At 49.8% G+C, this 22899-nt stretch overlaps 4 protein-coding genes across 5 annotated transcripts; 1 reads left to right on the forward strand and 3 right to left on the reverse strand.

Moving 5' to 3' along the window:
- The first annotated feature begins 34 nt into the window (after window positions 1-34).
- Window positions 35-4328, forward strand: FOIG_12939 (uncharacterized protein). Of its 2 annotated transcripts, XM_031213920.1 has the most exons (4): window positions 35-147; window positions 216-301; window positions 375-2537; window positions 2602-4328. In XM_031213920.1, the coding sequence occupies exons 3-4, from the start codon at window positions 2359-2361 to the stop codon at window positions 4061-4063; spliced, it is 1641 nt and encodes a 546-aa protein (XP_031056494.1). In that variant the 5' UTR covers window positions 35-147; window positions 216-301; window positions 375-2358; the 3' UTR covers window positions 4064-4328. The 2 variants fall into 2 exon arrangements, with proteins under 2 accessions (XP_031056494.1, XP_031056495.1); XM_031213921.1 differs by lacking the exon at window positions 35-147 and having other exon boundaries at window positions 184-301; window positions 375-4328.
- FOIG_12940 (uncharacterized protein) lies at window positions 145-2122 on the reverse strand. Its single transcript, XM_031213922.1, has 2 exons — window positions 357-2122; window positions 145-290 (listed from the first exon to the last, which is right to left on the reverse strand). Exon 1 carries the CDS (start codon window positions 1532-1534, stop codon window positions 1028-1030), a length of 507 nt encoding a protein of 168 aa, XP_031056496.1. The 5' UTR covers window positions 1535-2122; the 3' UTR covers window positions 145-290; window positions 357-1027.
- Window positions 2540-17946, reverse strand: FOIG_12941 (dynein heavy chain, cytoplasmic). Its single transcript, XM_031213923.1, has 3 exons — window positions 17307-17946; window positions 4955-17256; window positions 2540-4902 (listed from the first exon to the last, which is right to left on the reverse strand). The coding sequence occupies exons 1-3, from the start codon at window positions 17605-17607 to the stop codon at window positions 4462-4464; spliced, it is 13044 nt and encodes a 4347-aa protein (XP_031056497.1). The 5' UTR covers window positions 17608-17946; the 3' UTR covers window positions 2540-4461.
- A 711-nt stretch (window positions 17947-18657) lies between these two features.
- On the reverse strand, window positions 18658-22332 carry FOIG_12942 (uncharacterized protein). The gene is made up of 2 exons (XM_031213924.1): window positions 19584-22332; window positions 18658-19532 (listed from the first exon to the last, which is right to left on the reverse strand). Exons 1-2 carry the CDS (start codon window positions 21340-21342, stop codon window positions 19123-19125), a joined length of 2169 nt encoding a protein of 722 aa, XP_031056498.1. The 5' UTR covers window positions 21343-22332; the 3' UTR covers window positions 18658-19122.
- Window positions 22333-22899: the final 567 nt, after the last annotated feature.

The following is a 22899-nucleotide window of genomic DNA, read 5'->3' on the forward strand; positions in this document are numbered from 1 at the left end:
ATGTTCTGTTTTAACCCGCTACCAACCTGGGACTCGTCAAGGTTGTCTACCTTTGGGAGTCTTGCACAAATAGAAAACTCGGTCACTGTAATTACCACCGTGATAGCACGCTATAGTCACTGAAGTCGGTACTGCAGGTGGTAAGTGGTAAGTCAACCTTGCATTATTTCGGGTTACAGTTACCCCTTGCTCATCGAGATTCTTCCCACCGACAGGCACGGAGCAAACCACATGTTTCCTGCTTTCAAGTACCCGCATAAGGTACTAGGTATCGATCACCCGATGAGGACCTACAAGTGCAGTTAGATTACCTCATCCTCCAAGTCAATAGCTGGAGATATTCTTCTGAATCTTACTAATCCTTCCATTAACAGCTACCCTGCTAGTAGTATTCTATGATATCAGTCGTCGTGTCCCCTCTTATTCAAACAAGAACTGTTCACCCAGCTTTGCTTTTGTTTTGTTGGCCCATACAGTAGGAGGAGGGAGGTAGTATCACTCTCCTGCATCTGCTTTATTCTAATGCAAGTCTCACGGCACGTATCAAATCGTGTTTCAGTGCACCACCTTCATCGCCAATCGAATCGAGCACCAGCAACAGCTTGTAACCCATGTCTGCACCCTCGAGTTTGGGCGCGCAGATACGTTTGCTACCAAAGCTCCCTGGTACGTCGCTGTGATTGTTGGGGGAACCCGCATTGAATCCACGATTGTCCCGATGGCCAAGATGATACAATATTCATGATGGTCAAGGTAGAAATACCCCAGCACTGGCCAGACAGCTGTTCCAGACACGTTAGACATGTCCATCATTGCAAAGGCAGCTTTGTGGTATTCTTAGAAACGAGGTCCCTGCAACGCATGAGCTTTGCAGCTTGGTAAAGCGATTCAGAATTCGACCACTAAACTCGGCCAATGTGAGACACGACCAGTATACCAAACCATCTGCGTTCGCATCAACATTAAAGAATCCACTAAACCGCAAAGTCGTCATAATAGGTTGTCAGCCAGTCCTCTCCAAGGTAGTTCAAGCCTTCAAGTGGTTCAAATCATGACCAAACCTCCCCGAGTGACAAAAGACCCTATCCCCAGCATCTTTCCACTTCTCAAAGCTCGCTTCCCGCCTTGCGCGTCTCTTCTCAATTGAATCTGGGTGATGAGACGGCAAGTGCCAGTCTCTCGATGCGTCTTTGAAGTTATCCCCTAGGATATGGTTCTCGCTCCTGTAGCTGCTCCCTAGTTGCACAACCACAGAACAATTCGTCCTGTCGTTGATGAGCCACTGATGTGGTTCCTCGCCGCTGAAAGGTTTGCGGTTGGTTGCCCAAGACGATTGATGGCTATCCCGAGAATCCTGGTCAGCCCAGGCAGACTCTTTCTTCTCTCGAATGCCACATTGACCGGAAACTTGGGTATCTTGAATTGGTTCGTAGACGTTGGGTATTCGTGGGTATTTGCTAGGTTCCACCCACGAATTGTAAAAATCGTCCGTCATGATGGGTTTGCGACGGTATGTTGCTGACGTTGTTTGCATAGTATAACACAGCTGGCGACACAGCTGAAGACGAAGCGTTGATCAATTCTGAGGTTGAGAGGGCACTCAAAAGTCTTAAAGGGTTGCGGGCTTCGGGATTGTCATGTCGATAAAAGTCGGCAGTTCATGCAGATGAGCGCTCGCCCAAAGCTCACGCGCATTTTGCAACATCATGACCAGATTGGGGCCATATCACGCCAATATTGACCAACTACAGGTCAGAATTAAGAACCACGTATTCGATTCCGTCCTAACATGCCAGGGCAGGCCTCAAAAAGCGGCTGTTGGGTATTGGGTGCCGAGTTGGGTGCCGTTGGGCTACAGCAGATCTCAGCACATCACCTCACGTGTGAGGTTTGGAATTTCCATCTTCCTTCGAGAAGAGAGAAAGAGAAGGAGGCCTAGTCGAGGCTGTGCTGCAGTATGCTTGTCATATGGGCCTTGCTTGTTGAGAAAAGCCCCCGAGATCATCCGCCGAAGTTGGTTCGCCAGCTTAACGCATGCACAGCCATAACCATGACCAATCAGACAGGCATATTGTGTTGCTGAAATTACAATCCGAGCAAATTACATACACTCAACTCACCCACTTGAGCCCGAAAGTGATACGCGAGGCACCGACATTCTACGTCTTTTATAAATGAGGCGCTCCCCAAGGCAATCTAGAATTACAGTCACATACCGCCAAGAGCCAGGAAAGTGCAAAATGCTGTCCTTAAAAGCGACGAACAGCCCAGTCGCCATTTGCGGGCGATTCCCAATTTCACTCAGCACTCGACAATCTCTTGACCTATGCTCAACTCGCAAAAGACAAAGCAAGAATCATGGAGTTTAGAGAACGATCATTTTCACGGGGGACTGACGAGAGGTTACCCAAACCTACAACCCGCATGAACGACGAGACTTGGGAAAGGTTTAAGCCTTTTCTATGCAGTCTTTACAAGAAATATACCCTGAGTGTCGTCATGAATGTCATGGAGAAGAAGTACGGTATTGTTCAAAGGTATCTCACCTATCAAGTACAATACCTAAAATCTTTGATGTTTGACTAACCCTTTCACCAAAAGCAAGCGGCAGTATGGCTATCGTTTCGAGAAATGGGGCATAAAAAAGTACAACGCAAATGAGAAAAAGACTTCTCATAATTCTCTATCACCTAGTGCCATCAACGACTCAATGGACTATGGTGATGTTGGGGCCGACTTCGACCGAGAAACTCACTCCTTCAACCAACACCCACTGTCTGACCGTTGCGACCCAGACACTCTAATGGCCGCGGTCGGGTCAGACAACATGGAGTATGACGAGTCGCTGGATAGCCACAAAGCCACAAAGGTTGTCGTCCCATATCCGTGGGCAACTGGGTCACCTGAGGAAGCGAACAAACTGGCTGCTGACTTTTGTGCCGCCATGCTCGATGACACAAACGCATTTGCCTTGTACTCGAATCTCTACGAGATCTTATCGAATAGCAGCCAGTCTGTTCCAGAGACCCGTGAGTTTCTGGCCATCTGTTGTGCCCGTGTCGCTGGGAAACCAGACAATGCTCGTAGCGCCAGGGCAATTCTTGCAAGGGAATGGACCGAGACACCAACGACTCGAGTTTCAGACTCTCCGTTTGTCCTGTCGATGCTCAAAGCTTACGTGGGAAGTCACCAAGAAGATTCGGACAAGTCGGCATTTGTCAAACAAATCAGTCGTAATGTCGAGCAACTGGTTGGCAGCGACGGATCACTTGGAGAGGTTTCACGCAAGTACTCGTCTATCGATCTCGTAGCCTACTTCTTCCTCGATTTTGCCCTCGAGATCTATGACGACTGTTTTGACGATTCCAACCCCCCGAACTTTATGACTGAGCATCTTCTGAACGAATTCATCACGACACAACCTTTTATGAACGCTCTACGCAATGACTGTCCATCCCCCCTAAGTCTCTGTCTTAGGTGGTGCAAGGAACAGCTCCGACTTAACCACCCCGTGGCTCTACAAGATGCTCTAGTACAGCCAAGTACTGATATGCGTTGTTGGTGGTACAATATACGTGTCTTTTGCACCCTCTGGGGAGTAATGACGCATTTGGTACGGGCGAATTGTGCCCCTGTATGGTATACTCAGTGCGAGTCAGCCTTTGGCATCCCTCCGTCAGAACTTCTCATAACACTGTCATGGATGATTCGTGCTGAGGCAACCGCAACTGAAACTGATAGCATCATCTCTGATACTGAACTACTCATTCAGGCCGCTGATGGCGCAGACAAGCTACTTCAAGTCGACGAGTCGCAACTGTGGATAGACTTTCTCGAGAGGTTTACTTGGATGAACGAACTGGCCAACCCGGGTGATGCCGAGAGGTCTTTTGAAGCTACTGTCCAGGATGAGCTGCGCAAGTATGTCTCCAAGATGCTTAGAGTTGAGTTGCCACATCCGGCAGGGACCCAATCTACCAGTGTTGGCGAGGTGGACTTTTACAGTTATCCTCAGCACGGTTTTCCTGACTTTGACATTAACTGTCAAATGGACTACTATTGATAGTCTTCTTTCTATATAGCTTGAGTCTCTAGAATCCCCTTCTTTGCCTGACTTTGTTTCTTCTTGGCTCAAGATTCAATTTACGATGCATAACATGTTCCGTTTTTAGGCCGCAGTAGACGAAGTCAATGGTGTAGACAGTACAATCAAACAGAACAAGACAGACAAACCCAGTCTATATGATGCAGGGGTATAATCAGCAGTAATCTTTCAGTACCAGCAACTTCCTCATCCGCACGCCATGCTTGATGCCACATCTAATGAAACAAATAGAAAAGTCAAAGGAACATTGCGCCCTCTGCAGGCTAGACATAAATGGTGTAGCAATTATATAAATCTTCCCGTCAGCATCCAGTCCATATCTCATGCACTCTGGGCACATTATTAGGTGTCCAATCCTACACTTCCGTCACCAACTGCTCGCCTTCATCAAGTAGTTCTGTAACCTTGCGGACGTTCCCAATCAAACTTCGACCAAGATCGCCAAGAAGAAGTTTCTCAGCATTGGCAGGAAGGCCAAGGTAGGTAGGCGGCTCACGCTCGGGCAAGCGGTGAATCCAAGCATTGAAGTCCTGCAGATTGGTACCGGAGGGCACAACAAGGCCGCCGTCAGGCCCATCAACGAGTTTGTGGTCAACTTCGTAGGCGGCAGGAGTCAGGAATGACGTGACGAGTTGAGAGAGTAGTCTAAAGTCCCCTTCGTTATCGATCTTGCCACCGTAAGTCTCAGTCACCATGTAGCGGAGCATCTCCCAAGGAATGTTCTGGGGAGCAATATTGGTCCGGTTACCAGCCACGCCGTCAATCCAAGTATCAACGATGAAAGCAGAACATTCATACTGCAATGTGTTAGCTACTAATACGATTGTGCTTGAATCCAGGGTTACTCACATCACTATCGTTAAACTCCCAGAATCCCCTCCAACCCAGATTGGGTGCGTATCGCAATCTTTCTTGCACCACTGCATGCAAGAAAGATAGAAGCAAGTAAAGACGAGTTCTCTCGACAGGGCTCTTGGTAGCTCGTGTGGACAGGGAAGACATAGAGTCCTTCATGTTGGCCCTGACACCAGCGGGTTGCTCATACATGAGTACGCGAGAAGCCCGGAGCAAGTTGACTGGGATCTTTGGGCTTGACTCCATGGACAGGAACAGACGGAAGTCTGAGTGAGGGTTGAGTGACCCCATACGCTTCTCCAGACTCTGCAGCCAGGTTGGGGCCAAGTGAACGTTCTTGACCAAGACCCATGAGCCCGTTTGAGCGGCGTTGCTGATTGCTTTGTCTGCACTGGCCAGACCTTCGTTGGAACCCATGGCAATGTTTGTGCACTTGACACGCATTCTCTCCACCAAATTATCCACCTTGTAACTGGCATCGAAACCGGGGCTCGACACCAGAGAGATTGGCAGTGTAGCCGACACTTGAGTAACTGTCTCTTTGAGGTCTTCGACGACATCGAAGATGCCCGAGCCAAAAACTTCGTTGACGAAACGTTCAGCAGCAGGAACAAACCGGTCCATCCTGAAAAGCTTTACGAGTAGAAGAGACAGGAGTGCTTGATCCATGAGCTCAGTCTTGTCATCCCAGATCTGTGGTACAGCGTTCTCGGCTAACTCCTCGGTAAAGAACTTGTCCCAATCCTCAGCAGAGACGGCGTCGAGCTTTTCCTTGAGAACACCGATCTTCTTAGCCTGGGTGAAGGCCTGATCTCTCTCATCGGGATCTGAAGACAGGTCCTTACCTTCAACACGGTTATCGAGGATGATGTCAATCAAAGACTTGTCCATCTTGTAGGGAGAGGCCTGCGCGAGGAGCATCCCAAGAGTCACCCGATCCTTCTGGAGCAGACCCAGAGCGGTTCGCTTGAACGTGTTGATGAAAAGATCCTTGACGATAACATCACGCCGAACATTGTGGTCAGTCTGGCCAGCCAAATTTTTGTTGCCGTGGAGCACCGACTGGAAAATGTCCAGGAAGTACTGGAGCGAGAATTGGTAGAAGTGGTTGAGGTAATGGAGTTGTTCAAGGACAGCAAAGACGGCACTACAGGATCGGGCGACGATACTGTACTGTTGTGTAATCTCCTCGACTTCAGCCATGACACCTTCGGTGCTGCTCATCTTGCCAGAAATTTCTGCAGCCTCAGTCTTGAGAGTCTCTAGAGTTTCAATGACGTTGTCATCATCAAGAATGTTGCCACGAGACTCGTTGAGGGCCTGAAGTAGTCGTTTCTCCAGCTGTCGCAGATGGACCTTGAACTCTCCCTGAAGCTTGATGAGGTTGGAACGCCGTTCATCAACATCAGGACGCTCAGACTTAAGTACATCGTTAAGAGACTGTGTCTGCAAACTGCTCTGTGTGACAGTAAAGTTGACAAAAGTGGTTCGACTGCAAATATCAGGAGCGAAAGTAGCTGATGGGTCACGAGTGGACAGATAGATCTTGAAGGCAGGCGAAAAATCGATCTCCTGCTTGCCTAGTTGAATGAGGACACGGCCACCTGTCTTCTGGTATTCCTTGTTGAGGACGTGGTTGAGAATGGGATCCAAATGCTCCGCATCCTGGATGAGGATGGGGTTTCCGAACCGCAGAGAACTCTCGAGTTGCTTGGTAAAGGTATCATCCAAGAAACTGGTCACTGTCAGGCGTCGATCTTTGCACTCTCTCTGCAGAAACTCTGTGACTCGTCCTGAGGGGTCAATGATGAGAGGATAACGGTTGAAGCGCTTGAGAATAATGGCATTCTCTGTGCATAAGTCATCGACGGGAAGAGTGTTCTCTTGCCAACCCAGACGTTCATCTGCAGTCGACAAGTATTCCGTGACAGGGTTAGGGGATTTGTAATGTATACCAGAGAGGTGAAGCTGGTGGAACCAATCATCCATCATCAACTTTCGGAAGGTTTGGTCATAGAGACCGCTGTAGGCCAAGAAAGCAGCAGCAACAAGGACATCTCCGACCAGTGTGCTGATTTGGATCTCGAAAGACTTGCTGCCCTCTTCCCAACGAACTCGTTCCGAAGACAAGCTGTCGAGAAGCCTGACACTGCGATCGACCTTGAACTGGACCTTGGACATCTCAGCTTTGATGGATTGTGTCTCGCTAATCAGCGCAGCATATTCCGTCTTGTACCTATTGATGCTAGATTCCAGGTCTGCAATCTTGTTCTGCACAGCCTTGGCGTCTGCCTTGGTGTTCAGAGCTTTCTCCTCCAATTCCTCGACCTCGAGCTTGAGAGGGCCAACACGATCAAGAATGTCGAAGTAGTTGACTTGAGCGCTAACCCATTGAACGAGGGGTCCGCAGGCCTTCGAGGCACGATTGACCTTCTCGAATGTGAATTCAGGGTTGGACAGGAAATCGTTACGCATCTTGTTTCTCAGAGCCTTGGTCATCTGCCTGGCGTTGTCGAACATGAGAATGCTAGCGATGAAATCGTCCTTTCGTACGATACCCTGCACGGCCTTCCAGTCGTTGATCCTGTGACCAAGAAGCGTACACACAGCGTCCATAGCAAGTCGCACACCTTGAGGTGGATTGCCCATGGACCTGACTTCAGTCAAGTGTTGCCGCTTGATGTTACTGACGCTAGCCTTTGCTTCCTCGACCGCAGGTTCTGCCTTAGCCAGATCTTCCAGTACAACCTTCTTCCGCGACGCAACCTCGACTTCTTGCTTATCCAAAGCAGCCTGGATCTCAAGCGATGCGGTCTTTTCTTGCTCCGCCAGTCGCTGATCAGCCACCATTCGCTGCAGCTTCTCATTGGCCTCAGCATCCTTCTGCTCTAGTTGTTTCTTCTTCTCTGCCAGGCTCACTCTAAGATCTCGAACCTTGTCGACAGTGTCTCGGAGCTTCTCCAGGCCAACATTCAAGTGGCGTTGCTGTTCTTCGAGATCCTCCCGTTTCTCGTTATAAAGCTTGACGTACTGGGCAACGAAATCGAGGAAGTGACGAGGGGTCAGGAAAGTGACCTTGCCCTGTTGCTTGAATAGCTTCTCATTGTACCGCTGCAAAGAGTAATGAATGTAAACCATAGAGTTGACAACTGTCTCGCGATGGGATGGAGGCAGCTGCAGGCCACGATAGGCCACAGGAACGGTATCAGGGCATTCGAAATTGCTTCGGTCCAGGTCAATAGACTGGGTGAGCTCATGGCCGACCTGGAAAAGGGCTTGGTCAGACCAGTCACCGAACCAATTGAGAACACAACGGTTGAACAAGGCGGGACTGGTAGCAGCCTTGGAAGAGAGACCGTCCTCGGGTGGGTTCATGGTGAAGACGACATGTAGGTTCTTCACAATTTGCTGGGTAAACCACTTATACAACTCTTCTGGGGAGTCAAGGTGCAGGTTTTGTCGCTGAGCACCCTCCTTGCATGCTGTCATAAGAGCAGCGTATTCGTCACCCTCAAAAAGACCAGGCACTTCAGCGTTGGCGAGGAGGGTGTTCATTCTTTCGAGAAATCCTGAATCCAAAACGTTTGACTCGTCCATGATAAAGCAAATCTTCTCGCCCTTGCAGCCACAACGACGAAGGACGTCTCGAAGATCATCATCAAAGTCCTCAGCAGAATACTTGCCATGGACCTTGATCTGGAAGACTTTGAGACCGTTCATCCAGGCCACGAAACGAGACAAGGTGGTTTTGCCACTACCACTCACACCAATCAAGATAAGATGACCTTGGGGCTGTCGGAAGACACGATCAATGCGCAGCACATGCTCCAAGACGTCATTGAACAGAATTAGAGGAACATCCACCTCCTCTTCGCAAAAGGTCTTCAATCTCGCCTTGACAAAATCTCTTAGCTGTTCACGGTCAACCGGAACGTAATTCTTGGACAACCAGTTAGAGAACAGAATAGGCCCTCCCAGGGCCTTCTCCTCGTCGATATTGGGAAAGTATTCAAGTGCAATGCGGCGCACGCTTTCGTCGGTCCACTGTCGCTCGTCTTCGGCGACCAGACGATCCTGGAACAGACGAAGAGCTTCGTGAGCCCAGATTCGAATTAGACCTTCAATAGATAAGGCCTCCAGAGGTCGGATGGCTTCGTAAACGCCACGAACCCATCGTGTTAGCTCACGGGGACTGTATACATAGTGGGGTTGAATCTTTGGCGTGAACCTCTGTTGAGATTCGAGATAGAAGCGAACCATGGCATGAGTAAGAGCCTCAGAGTATCCCCTGAGAGACGGAACGATCTTGAGAACAGCGGAATTGAAAGTGCCGTAGATTTGGTTGAGGGACAGTTCACCAGGATAGTCGACCATGATCAGAGGTGCGTGTCGGAGGAATCGAGCACCCATAGGGGTACGTCCAGCATCTGTAGGAGGATTGCAAGCACCAACAAATTGAATGCGGTCGAGTGTAACCCAGGACTTATCGGACGTTCGCCAGAAACCATTGTGCTCTACCATTTGGCGCAGGAAGGATATGGCGCGTTGAGTTCCATATTTGTCTGGTGCGGGCAAGTTGATCTCATCACAGAAAACAACAAGCCATCGACCGATTTGGGTTGGGGATAGCATCACACCGTTCAGTGTCTTCTTGTACTCGCAGTATTGTTCAAAGGTCTTGATGAGCAGATCGGGTGTGGTTGCACTTGAGAAGTTCAGGCCGACGACCTCCATGTTTGGCAGCTTCCGAAGTGCACTGAATAAAGTCATTGTCTTACCAGAACCAGGAGGACCGCAGAGGAGTAGGGGCTTGTGCTCGGCAAGCCACGAGTACAGAACATCTTCGTGGCGAACAGTATCCAGAGTAGGAATGACCACATCGGTCTGGGTGATAGAATGAGTGTTGACCTCCACAGAAGGAACCTGGTTTTGCCATGGCGCCCATTCAGATTTAGGCAAAGTAACATCGAAGTCGATGAGTGAGCTTGTGCCGTCAAGAGGAGGTGAGCCAAAGTTTGCCAAAGCACAAAGCTCGTCGCCGAAGGCCTTTCTGTCATTTAGGGGGCAATCACCCGTGAGGGCCCAAACGAGTGCCAAGAGAAGCTTCTTTGAGATGAACGCTTCGATCTGTTCAGACTCGAGAGGGAAGTCGGAATGCTGGCCATTGTATTCAATTGCATCACGAACTGCTTTATTGAGCAGTGAGAAAAGAGTAGTCAAAACGCGTGCGACTGTAAACTCCATGATATGGTTGTAGGCCTCGGCTCGCTTCAAGGCCTGGAGAATGAGATCCTCCTCGGTAAGATAGATACGAAGCAAGGCAGCGAACTCACTTTGCACAGACAGAGTCTTAGCAGGGTTCTGACCGGTGGCAACGCTGTCTTCATCCAAGTCCTCGAAGGGGACGCTGCTAAGAGTGGACAGATAGTTTTCAACCATCATGTTGGGTGATACAGTGTCCTCACTAAACCAGACCATGCCACAACGACTGACAGTAGCCAGGGTTGCATATTTGAGCGTCTCGACTTCAAACATGATTCGGACGTTGGAGGGTAGATTGAGGCGTTCTCCGTTGGGAAGCGTGAGAAGCTTGTTGTCGTCAAGAACACTGTTCAAATTTTCAACCCACTCAGGATCAACATCACCATCAAAGACAATCCAGTGTCGCTTGGAATCCTCACCACGGAGGTTGTCGACGATCTTTCGGAGAATGCTAGTGAACAGACCATCGGTCCACTCACGAGTGGTAGAGTCGAGGTTTCCGTACAGAGCCTCCTTGGACATGACCTTGGAGTCGATGACATGTGAGACGCCCTCAACGCCCTCGACCTTCTGAAGTGCATCAAGCAAAAGTCTCCAGGCTGCAGATTTTCCAGAGCCAGAGTTGCCGACCATCATCACACCGTGGTGGATCTTCTGAATCTGGTACAGCTGGAGAACCTTTGTCATCCAAAGCTCGTTGACTACAAGGTGACGTTCGGCAGCGAGTGTTCGGATGGCATCCTCCAGTTCCACAAGGTTGGCTGGAACGTACTGCACACCAGGAAAGCAATCGGCTTCAATAGTCATCATGATGTCAACATCGGACTTGATCAGCTTAGGTGCAATGGTTTCTCGGATACTTTGCACAAGAATTTCGGGTTCGACGACCTCTTCGGCTCCAAGACTGCCCTCACCTAGACGAGCACGTTTTAGACCACCGGAACTGACAAGAACACTCTTCAGCGCACGCAGGCCGAAATCGTAATGCGCTTGCTTGGACAGCTTGTCAGAACACTGGTCAAAGAAGGGAACCGTGTGTTTGGATAGTTGCTTGGCTTGGTTAAAGCCTTGGGAGTAAAGCATAACTTCGGCGATGAGCTCCTTATCTGGCTTGGACATGGCGACACTTCGGAAAAGCTTCTTCAAGTTGTCGGGCAGATTGGAACGACCAGCGTAGCCGGGGTTCATGGTGATAAAGATACCTGTGTTTTCGTTGACATGGAGCTGGCGGCCGACCAACTCAATTTGCGACTGGTCATCTTCAGCACCTTGCTTCAGGCCCAGCTGAATGTTCTGAATCTGTTGAGAGACGGCCGAGAGGATTCGTTCTTCCAGACGATTGAACTCGTCGAAGCAACCCCAAGCACCAACCTGGCAAATACCAAGGAAAATGCGACCCATAGCTTGGAAATCGAAAGTGTCGTCACAGCAAAAGACAAGGGTGAATCTACCCAGCTGCACACCGAGAGCCTTGACTGACTCTGTCTTACCCGTACCAGCGGGTCCATAAGGAGAACCACCAAGACGTTGGCACAAAGCTTGAGTAAGAGTAAGGAAACAACGATCAGTCAGCGGGGTGCGAACAAGACGTTCCGGAACTCCCAGGTATTCGAAACCATAGTTGAGTTTGGCATTGGCCATCTTGATGTAAAGGCGGTCGAGGAACTCGCCATCAGGATTGTAGATGTATCTCATTTGTAGCTGCCATAGGTAATGGCTGGTGGAATTAGCATTGGCGTTGATAAGCTTTTCGACGGTATCACGCTGGTGGACACATTCTGTAATCAGCTGTTCACATTTCTTCCTCAGGATAACTTCGAGTTCGCCAAGGACGGTGTCTGCAAGCACACGAAGAACTTCGACCTCCCGATCAAACAGCATCTTCAATGTGCTGCCGCCAGCAGATAGGGATTGTTCGACAGCTGTGGTCCAGGCAACTTGCGTGGCTAGAACTACAATCTGACTGGGATAGGCATCCATGAACGCATTTAATGCATCACGATCAATCTTCTCTGATTCGAAGATAGGGGTGTAATGATCGACAGCCTCGGCGAGGAGCTCAGCAAGGGTCAACTTCATGCCACCCTCCAAAAGGGCTAGCCAGTCGTTGATCTTGGGGGTTTTCGCCAAAGAAATCTCCTTCTTCAGCCGAACCACCTCACCTTCTTTGGAAGTGAAGCCAGATATAACAGTCTCATCGTCCATGACGAGCCCCGAGAGACCCGCAAACATTTTCTTGAAGTGCTTGGCAATGCGTAACGTGTCGTTACTGTTACCAATCATCTCGAGCAAGTCTTCGTCACCCACGAAGTAGAATCGTGGGAATGAAACACGTTCCTTCTCCAGATACTCGCCAAGAGCCTTCTGGATCTTGTTAAGCATTTCAGCCAGTCGTTCCAAAGACTTCTGCACGTTGGGAATGTTGAGAACTTCCAATACGTATGGTGACTTGTTGGCTTTCTTCATAACAGCCAGGAACTCGCTGTTGATGTTCTGGAAGCGTCCAGACTCAATAGGGAGGAGGTGCTTGATATCAGCGTTACCAGTGAAGACACCCTCGAGGTAAACCCACTGACGCTGGACATCAATCCAGACATCAAAGAGCACATGAACACGGTTGAGCTTGTCTTCCCAAGACACAGCTTCTTCCTCGAACTCTTTGTAGTAAGGGGAGTGCTTCATCGCCTGAAGTGAGTTGAGGTTTTCGCTGCACTTGGCAAAAAGATCGTCCCAGCCGCGAATGAGACGGATCTTGTTTTGATAGCTGACCATCTCCAATGCGTAGTTTTGCCAAGTCTCGCGAACTTGCTTTAGGAATTCTTCGAGGGCCATCTCACCCTGGGCTTGGGCAATAATGTCTTTGACGATGACTTCGGTGGCAATCAGGTTAAGATCCCAAACGTCACCAAGAGTCATGGAGCTAGGAGAAAATCGTTTCTGGGGCTTAATCTGTTTATAGATCTTGACCCAGTGACGCTCACGGATAGCGTCAGACTTCAGGTCGGATAGGATGGGGTTGACCTTGAGGAAGCCACGCAGAATGCCCTGCACATGCTCGAAAGCGGCATACTGACGCATCCTGCTGGGCATGTCCTTGGTACTCTTGATAAGGTCATCGACCTTGGAACGGATCTTTCGTGGTTGAACAGCAGTCCAGAGGATATCGCGTGTTTCATTGAGACTCGCCCATATGGTAGAAAGGTTTGACCAAACAGACTGAAAATCTCGTACCTCCTCTAGAGTGGACTCAAGAGAAGTATCCATGCTAGCGGGGATATCCAGTGCCTCCTTAGCCTTGACAACCATTTGGGCATCGTCCTGCAACTTCGAGATGCGAGCCTCGAAGGAGGACAAGGTAGCGGAAGCAACGTCAGGTTGAATGGTGCCAGACACTGGCTTCTCTTCATTCCATTGAGCGGCAATCTCGGCAATTCGTTCGTTAACCAACTTATCCTCAGCAGTGATCTTGGCTCTTAAAGCATCGCTTTGTTCTTGAACGATTCTTGACTTCTTCTCAAGAATCTCCTTCAAAGCCTCCCACTGGCTGTCTATCTGCTCAATGTGAAGCCAGTCATTAGGGAACTGGTATCGTTGTCTTACGAGCATGGATTGTCCTTGGCGAAACATATCAATCTCGGGCGCCCATGTTTTCACGTTGCGTTTGCAACTCTGAACGACTGTGATGAATTGCACGGCCTGTGCAGTTGATGAAGCGTCAGAGCTTTGGCTCTCGAGATGTTTGCGCGCCTTCTCAATCTCCGCATTAATGTCGCGCATGCGATTGCCAAGGCGGCTGGCGAACTTCATCAGAATCTCATGTTGCCACTGGTCATACTTCGCGTTGACCTTGGTCTGCACTTGATCATAGTCAACAGTGAGATGTCCAAATTCCCGGCTGACCTCCTGCGTGTCAAAGGTTGAGCGGTTTTTGCGGAGATCCTGTAAAAGCTGTAGCCATCGAGGGAGTGGCTCGCCGAGAGCATCGTAAACTTGTTCAGATTGAAGGTCCCAGAGTGACTGAAACTGAAGCCACTTGTCAACATACGCGCTAATTTCCTGAAGCTTCTTTTCAACAGAAATATAAACACGCTGCAGAAGTCCAGCGCATTCGGTCGGCAGGTCGGTAAACCGAGCCTCATCGTGAGCAGCAGTGGTGAGGCTCATCTGATAACGGGTGGCCTTGATCTTGCGGAGATTGCAGACAATTCCAAGCCACTCGTGAAGGTGAAGGAACCAGCTCGCACGCGCAAACTCCAGAGGAGGGTCAAGATAGATTACTTGGTTACGCATGACCACTTCAAGAACAAGACGCTTCATTGTGGGAGTTTCGGACTTAGTCTCATCAGTATTGGTTTTTCGGCGAGTTTCCTCTTCGGGTGTATCATCCTCAAATGCGGCGATCCACGAGTGAACTGCACTCTGAAGGCGCGTCAGGAGGATAGACTGAATCTTGGCGTTTAGCTCTCGCACCCAGAAGTCCAGGTTGACATATTGTTCCAAGTTCAGTTGATCCACGGCCGATTGAATCGTATCCAGGCGACCATGGAACGCAGCTTCGTCATAGGGGCAAGTGTTGAGTTCCTTCAGGGCTTGTTCAACAGTGGTATGGATGAAGTTCAAAGAGACCGCCTTCTGCTGGAGAACTGATACAGCTGCTGCAAATCCACGGATAAACATACCATGCTTGCTCTCGGTATTCTTGGCCAGACCGAAATCAGTTCCACCAGGTAGCAAGGGGCGAGTCTGTCTATTTTCAGAGTAGAATAACTCGTGCGAGTTGATGAAGGATTCCCATCGTAGCGGGACACCCTCCCCGATGAGCCTGTAGACATCATTTCGATACCCATTAAGAAGGACAGACTCCTCTCCCATGGCAGAAATCTGACGCAGAGTCTGTGAAAGGGTTCTCACACTCTCCATGAGGCTAACAGCATAGGGATAGACTCGCTTCGCATCTTTGGATACAGTCGTCACAGCATGTGGGACTGAGTACGATTGCCAAGTAAGATTACGAGTCTCCTTGAACAAGGTGATGACTTGCGGGTCAAAGTTCACAGCAAGCTCGAGAATACCACCAGCGGATCTTACACGAGCAATATCAAAAAGCTGTCCTGAAATTGAAATCTTGCGTCGTCCGACGTCATTTAGCCAGGCATCGTAGATTCGGCTCGTGTCGAGCTTCTGCTTGAAGAGTTCACTCTCCTCCTGAAGCTTATGACCTTCGGCGTGCAGAGTCCAGTCTGGGCCGAGAACAGCTTCAACCTTTCGCATGTATCCATCAAGCTGGAACTCAATCTGACGAGCCCAGATGATAGCACCCGAAACAGGAGGGAGATCGCGTAGTTGAGCCATAGCGTGAGTTTCTGAATGACCATACTGTTGCTTGAACCGCTCGTGGAGGCCGTTGATCGCTTGCTTGACGTGGTCCATAAGCTGGTTCTGGTATTCCTGAATTGCGCCACGAATCTTTGGGCGCACGAAAAGGGCGTTGAATTTGGAGAATACTCGGAACATCTCGTTGGCAGTCTTTGCTGTAGCCAGTCGCTCTCGAAGTCTGCGGATGATGGAATTCTCTACACGGGTCGTACGCTCGTTGTAGAGGTTCTCGGCTCGTACCCATCGTTCCTTGCCCTGGTCTGTAACATCCAGAAGATCAACGTTCTGAAGAGCCTCCCAAGCCTGCTTAACTTCCTCCACAGCATCGACATTACCAATCTCTTCAACAATGATGCCATTGAATTCGGTGGCCTCGGTAACGCCAGGAATAGTTGCTTGGGGGCCCAGGACGGTGACGATCGTACGCTGGAGCTGCTCGTGGTTGTCGCGGAAAGTGCTGACATACTTGATTCTCGCCTCAAGTTCGGAATGCTTCTTGACAATCTTGATGGGAATGAACTTCTCGTTTCTTCGTCGGGTCACCTCACGAGCTACGTTGGTGAACTCCTTGACGTTTTCTTCCCAAATTTGGAAAATCTGGTCACATGTTTGCATGATGTTTTTGAATTGCTGATAATCCAGATTAACCAATTCAGTTCCTGTCAACAGCCTGTGAAGCACATCATCGAGATCAGCAGAGATGGCTTCGACAAGAGGAAGAGCCCTGCGGATAGGATAAGGGCAGATCCTCAGCTTCTTGTTCAGATGGCTGAAGATCTGATGAATGGCTTCCCCTACTTTCGGCAGAGAAGTAGCAGACAGCAACTCGTCGAGGGGGAAATCTCGCATAAGCTGGTTGTACTTCTGTACCTTATCCATAGCCTCTTTCAAACCAGTGTCAGCCGTGAAACTGACGGTGGCCTGAAAACGCTTGGCGTGCTTGAGAATTTCCAGCGTCAAGAGCACGCCCTCACTACGGAGCTGGCCCTCGATGCCCTCCAGAGCTGACTCCATGGACAACCAGAAATTGACTTCCTGGCTCGCGGTGCTAAACTCCTGGTTCGCATTCGATGAAGGGTCCTTGGTCAGCTTGGTGATTCCTTGGATAGACTTAATCCAGGTGTTGACGTTTGCTTGCAATCGGTTGAGAAAGGTACTGTCCTGGAGAAGGTTCTGTGGAATTCCATCGATGGATGGCCGGTTGTTGTGAGCCTCGGCCTCATCGAGGACATTCTGAACGATAGAATGAAACGTAAGGGATATCTCGGGGATATCGACGTTCTGCTGGAGATGCAGCAAGCTCAGTTCCAAATCGTTCAATCGCTTCTTCGTTACAGGGATTCCAGTCTTTGCATCAACATCAGCTCGACCTCTTGATCCGTTCGCCAGTTGTTGGCTCTTAGTATTGGCATCAAAGTAGGGTACCAGGGCATGGTGGACCTGAGAATGAAGAACCTCCCAAGGAGAGAGTACCGAGCCCTGTTCTCCAACTCCAGCGTTGAGAGATGCAGGACCAGGCAAATTAGTAATAAATATTTGAGATGTAAGGGGTCGAGCTGGGTCTATAGGCTGGGGAGACTTGATGAGGACAAGGGAAGCGACAGTCGTCGGGGACGATGAGATCTCGGTCGACAAGGTGTAGTTGTAAGAGACGGGCGCTACTTCACATTAGCAAGCCATGACTATCATAACATTGAAATGAACGAACAAGAAGGGTCGGCTCCAGGCTCAACTGCAGATGAATTTGCGAAATCTTTCTGGATGTAAAGCACATTCTGAGTATCGCTCGCAAAGCGTGTGCATCGTGAAATAGTCTCGCTATAGCGGGACTTATGCAGCAAGCTTCCCACTTGTTCGAGTTCATCTCGTGTAGCTCCAAGTGCGACCTCGCAGACGGAGGCGAGATGTTCGACAACGCGTTCCGGTTCGATAGTAGGGAAGGTCGGGGAGGATGTTACGCCGTTGGCGGAAGCTCCAGGGCTCGGCACGGCGGGCGAAGTGACCTCCATAGTGATAAGAGGGCCGGAAGAAGAGAGTATATGACCGTTTTAATGGCGCGCGATCATTTCCGAATCGTCAGTGAGCTATGGGTAAAAGACGCAATCGAGAAGGTTGTATGTGGCGGTCGAGCGAGCTTCGGGTTGGGCGCAAACGTGGTGACAAGTCAGATATTAAAAAGCTTTAGCAAAATCAAAAGATGAGCTCAAAGGCTAAGGAGCGTGTAGTTGACAAACAACTGTAGATAGTCGTGAAATAAATTCGCAGAGGTGCTATGAAGTCTTCAGCGACAGGTTGGGGTTTGGTGATTTAAAATGAAGTTCATCCAGGAGTTGTTGACTTTCAATAAGGGCACCTCACACCTCAGCTTTGGCTCTACCGAATTTACGGGCTGCTCAAGACGCGACTAAATCCAGGGGTACCCCTGTTGTGAATGCCCGGGCATGATCGGCAATTGGCTGAAATGGATGTGTCAGAATGCCATTGGACGTCAGGTCACCTAAAACAGTCGCTCGCACAGGGGATAAACGCGCTGTAGCCCGTTACAGCCCGCTGGAGTCACTGCAGATTGAGGATGTGGAGCAGTACGTATCCAGCCCGCATGCAACCGACCGGAGATGCTTGTGAGCCTTGATTGGTCCTAACGCTCAAAAGAAAAAGCCCAGCATAAACTGAAGACACGGCCAGGGGCTGCATGTTTGCAAAGCAAATAAGATTGAAACCTTCAGCAACCATCTGCCACTGCGAATGGTGCTTATTGATGGCATCCAATGACATGTATGAACGAGTATGGAAGACGTAGACGAACCAAACACAACCCATGAGCATTTACACTCCAGCTGGCTAGAAGTTACTGTTCTATCCATCCCCAATTCTGCTACTTGTCCTTGCTTACCAGGCCTACCTTGAGTACCTGTATTTGGGATCTTGTGCGGAGATACGTGCGGAGTACACGTTCAACTAATGAATAAAGGTAAGGTTAACGTCAACAATACCCTACGTGATATAAATTCAACTGTCATCAGTTAATCATAAGGCCACCAAGCCTCTGGTATCCACACCGGATGTATAAATAAGTTAAGTTGTGGCTAGAGACTAGACGTTTCAAACGGCTTTGTCAATATCAATAACTATATAACAGGTAGACAAGGGAGGTTAATGAATCTACACCAGTGCATTGATCTATATTGAGCCCAACGGCAACTATCACTTATCGATGCATTTCAGGGTCGGATCGCTCAACAAATATGTATTCCAATCATCACCGTTTCTTCCCATGAAAATGTGTCAGGCACACAAATTTCGAGTGCAAAAACGAAAGCCACGTAATCTTGAAAACCATGCTCCAGAAAGAAAACAAACCTGCCGCCCAGGATCAACTTGAATAAGCATTGCGCAAAACCAGTCTCATAAGTGTAAGCATTTGCCAAACATTCCCGATCATAACGCCTTTGTACTTATCGACGATAACCCAACTTCTCATTCAATACTAACCACTCGACCAACCGATGCGCCATTGGGTGAGATCAGACTTGGGGTTGGTTTGCCCCATTTCCGTTGCTTCCTGCTAGTCGCTGTCGTTGAAACATAACCCTTTCGTTACAAATATCAATGAACTCTTCGAATTTTCTTATGATGACTTCTTTTTCTTCCAGTTTCGTCTTCAGCTCGCTGATTTCTTTGTCCTTCTTTTCCTCCATTTCTTGCATTTCTTCGCGAGCTTTTGCGATTTCACGCCTCAACTCAGCGCGAATGCGATCTTCAGGGGACTGGTGAGGTTTGCTGTATATAGCTGGTCTGTTCTCTGCTAGTCCTGTAGCAACCTTCTGAGGATTGCGATTGATAGCTGCGCGAGCGTTATATATATCGCGTGGCAGAAGATGACAATCCGGGTTTTCGGTCTGCAATATCTGCAGCGTCTCCGAGACGCCAGCACCTGCTCATTGCAGTTAGTATGGAATCAGTTCCTCTAGTCTGAGTAACTCACCGTTCTCCTTAAGCTGTTTTACCGCAGCAACCATTCGACTGTCCAGTTTCCGGGCAGCTGGGTGGTGGGAAGGGCTCTCGCTTGGCCCATGATTATGCTGAAGATGGGCAGGATCAGGGCGATATCGAATCGTCCACTGGGTACGCTGCTCGATAGCGAAAAAGCCGAATGGGCAATCACATTTGCGGGACGATGTTTTACGTTTGCGACACTCGGGGCTTACACGACTCGGCGGCTTGCCAGCACGATCGCAAACAAAGAGGACCTTCTTCAAGCCAGGCACTGTCTTCTTTGAGCGACCAATGACAATAGCATAGCCGACCGAGGTGCAGTATCTGAGAACAGCCTTCTGGACCGCCTCAAGAGTAGGGTAACTTCCACCCTCTGGCGGAGGGGACATCATTTCGCCCAAAGGCTGAGTTGGAATGTAATTAGGATCAGCAAGCATCTTCATGTCTAGGCCTCCACTCTCCTCCCCATTTGCTTGGGCGTCAATATCCATCGACTCGCTCCCATTGGCATCTTGCTTCTGCTGCTGTGGCTGAGTCTGCTGCTGCTGCTGCTGCTGAATGGGCTCTGCAGGAAGAGGTTGTTGCTTTTGTTGCTGCTGAGCTTGCTGTTGCTGTGCCTGTTGAGCCTGCTGCTGCTGTTGGATTTGTTGTTGCTGTGCCTGCTGTTCACGTTGTTGTTCACGCTGTTGATCACGTTGCTTCTGCTGCTTCTGTTGTCGAGGCGCCGGTTGCTGATGTGCTTGAGATCTCGGGGGTTCATGTTGCTGCGGGTGTTGAAGCTGCTGCTGCTCCTGTTGGGGAGTTCGAAGCTGTTGCTGCTGTGGCTGTTGAGAGTGAATCTGCGCTTGCTGCTGATGCTGCTGCTGCTGATGATGTTGTTGTTGTTGTTGTGCATGTTGCTGCTGTTGTGGGTGCACTTGCTGGTGCGCTTGTTGCTGCGGCTGCGGCTGCGGCTGTTGCTGTTGCTGTTGCTGCTGTTGGTGATGATGCTGCTGCTGCTGTTGCAACTGTTGTTGCTGTTGTTGCTGTTGTTGCTGCTGTGCCTGCTGCTGCTGAAGCTGTTGCTGCTGTTGCAATTGCTGCTGTTGCTGTAAATGGTGCTGTTGCTGTTGCTGCTGAAGTTGTTGCTGAAGCTGCTGGTGCGTTTGCTGCTGTTGTTGACTCGACTGCTGGGTCAAGGGAGGAGAGGGCGCTTGAGGCTTGACCTGAACCTGGCCAATCTTGGGAGTTGGCTGAGCCTGTTGAGATTGAGGCCGCTGCTGAGGCGACTGCTGAGCATGGTGCTGATGAAGGGTTTGTCGAGGCTGGGCAAGGGAGTGAGAAGGATGGGTCAAGTGCTGAGGATGCATCTGCTGTTGCTGCTGGGGGTGGTGTAATTGATTTGGCACAACCTGTCCCAGGGTCGGAAACATCATTTGAGAGCGTGACTGCGATAGTCCTCGGGAATTAGACACATCAAGCGGGTTCGGCACCGCACTGGGCATGTGCGAAGTGGAAGAACGCGAGGAGCCATTGGAAAGACTGCCGTTGACATGCGGAGGATTTGAGAAAAGATGCTGGGGATATCCAGTTGGCGTCTGCTGAGGCTGATACGCCTGAGTCTGGTAAGGGGATGCAGAATGAGGCGCGGGAGATTGCTTGTTCTGCTGGCCTGGATGAGGCACTGGAGGATATGGGTTACGGCGAAGACTGGTCTGGGGAAAGTTGAGGCCAGTGTGGTTATTGGATCCTGGACGCAGACTCGACATATCGCCTGGTCAGGCCCGGCAGAAGGGCCGGTTGGTAAACGTGAATGTTTAAACGCGAAACAATTGAGTCTGGAGGACCAGTGAAGTCAATGGGTACGCCGGATGTGTTGTTATCGTTTATCGATCGCGACAAAGTGAGTAAGCAAGACGACGACTTGACGTGACGTGGCGTGACTTGGGGAGTTCAGTCTGGTCGAGTCGAGACTCGGCTGCGTGTTTATCACGAGGCTCTCGATGAGGTTGTCGCGATCCGTCTTGACGCTCCTCCGGCGGGTGTCGTTGTGGCCTCCGTTGCCGAAGCCGAAGGCCGTGACGGTAACCGGTGGCGGTGACGGTCAGAGAGTGACGAGAGATGCTGCCGTGACGTTGATTTCGCCGGGCACGAGGTGCTGATACGGAGCGGAGCGCGGTGGTGTGCGGTGCAGTGTAGTTCAGATTGCGGAGCGTGTGTATGAAGCAAACCCTGGGACCCAGGATCTTTGGGGGTGTGATTAATGAAGCTCTGGACTTGGGGAGGAGGAGGCGTGGTTGCGGGTTATGCAGAGGCGTGCAAAATTATGGGGATGGAAAAGTCTGCCTGCTTGCCTGGCGTGACGATGCCTGGCCTGAGCGAAGGGGGGAGAGAAAATTGGCAGGGGAGGGGCGAAGGGAGAAAGATTTGATAGCAGATTTGGTACGATGACAGAGCAGCAACGCAAGAAAAGATGAAAAGGTGGGAGGGCAAAAGAGCCGAAAGGGTGCAGTGCAGCAACCAGAGCAAGCAGATGGATAAACACGCCTCTTCTATTGATGCAGCACTGTGTGATTTTGTCTTGCATTGCACTGTCTGTGCCCGACCTCGTTGTCTGAGCCCTCTGAGGTAAGGTTCGTGTGAGCCTGGGCACCTTATTGCGTAGTAGACGGACCGAGTCAAACAACACAAGAGATAGAAAACAACAAATGGTGAAGGGCGGGTTGTCCATCATCCTCCCTTCTTTCTCTTCGTTGGACTTCAACCAGGCAGCCAGGCGATGTTTCCCAAATTGTGGGGGATCCCTATGGCTGGGGTGGCGTCGCGTGGCGTCGCTGCGTCAGCGAACTAGCCCCTGTAGGTGGAAGTGAATTTGGTGATAATCTGGATCGAAAGCCATTCGTCCCTACGGCAGTCATGATTGCACCGAGAGATTTCAGGTTGATGTAGTGTCTATCATTTCGGCACTTCGAGTCTCGGAGCAATTGCATGAAGTGTTTTACCTTAGGTTGCTTAGGTATCTCTTTCTGCGGCTCTTAAAGGACAAATTATCTTACCCTAGGTAGCCTTGATACTTATTAATTGTTCAGTTTCATACTTGCAGTACTTTCAAATCAACAATAAATTTAGTTCTCGCCATTTCAACTTTGTAACTACCTAGGCTGAGCTGTTTTTTATTAATTCAGGAAACTCAACACTTCTTAATGTGATTTTGATTCAATTTGGTACCTGATGCAATTTGATTGATTATACTGCAGTAACACCCCAATCAATTCCATCTCGTATGTCTAATAAATCTACAGGCAGACACCAAATCCCTGGCACCT

Source organism: Fusarium odoratissimum (assembly GCF_000260195.1).
Source record: "Fusarium odoratissimum NRRL 54006 unplaced genomic scaffold supercont1.29, whole genome shotgun sequence".
Taxonomy (NCBI): Eukaryota; Fungi; Ascomycota; class Sordariomycetes; order Hypocreales; family Nectriaceae; genus Fusarium; species Fusarium odoratissimum.

Excerpts from the sequence above, each read along its gene's own strand:
- FOIG_12942 (XM_031213924.1), bottom strand. The coding sequence starts at position 21,342 with ATGTCGAGTCTGCGTCCAGGATCCAATAACCACACTGGCCTCAACTTT. Across the intron at positions 19,533-19,583 it reads AAAACAGCTTAAGGAGAACG|GTGCTGGCGTCTCGGAGACG; the intron begins GTGAGTTACTCA and ends TGCAATGAGCAG.
- FOIG_12941 (XM_031213923.1), bottom strand. The coding sequence starts at position 17,607 with ATGGAGGTCACTTCGCCCGCCGTGCCGAGCCCTGGAGCTTCCGCCAAC. Across the intron at positions 17,257-17,306 it reads GCCTGGAGCCGACCCTTCTT|CGCCCGTCTCTTACAACTAC; the intron begins GTTCGTTCATTT and ends AATGTGAAGTAG. Across the intron at positions 4,903-4,954 it reads GGGAGTTTAACGATAGTGAT|TATGAATGTTCTGCTTTCAT; the intron begins GTGAGTAACCCT and ends AACACATTGCAG.
- FOIG_12940 (XM_031213922.1), bottom strand. The coding sequence starts at position 1,534 with ATGCAAACAACGTCAGCAACATACCGTCGCAAACCCATCATGACGGAC.
- FOIG_12939 (XM_031213920.1), top strand. The coding sequence starts at position 2,359 with ATGGAGTTTAGAGAACGATCATTTTCACGGGGGACTGACGAGAGGTTA. Across the intron at positions 2,538-2,601 it reads AAGTACGGTATTGTTCAAAG|CAAGCGGCAGTATGGCTATC; the intron begins GTATCTCACCTA and ends TTTCACCAAAAG.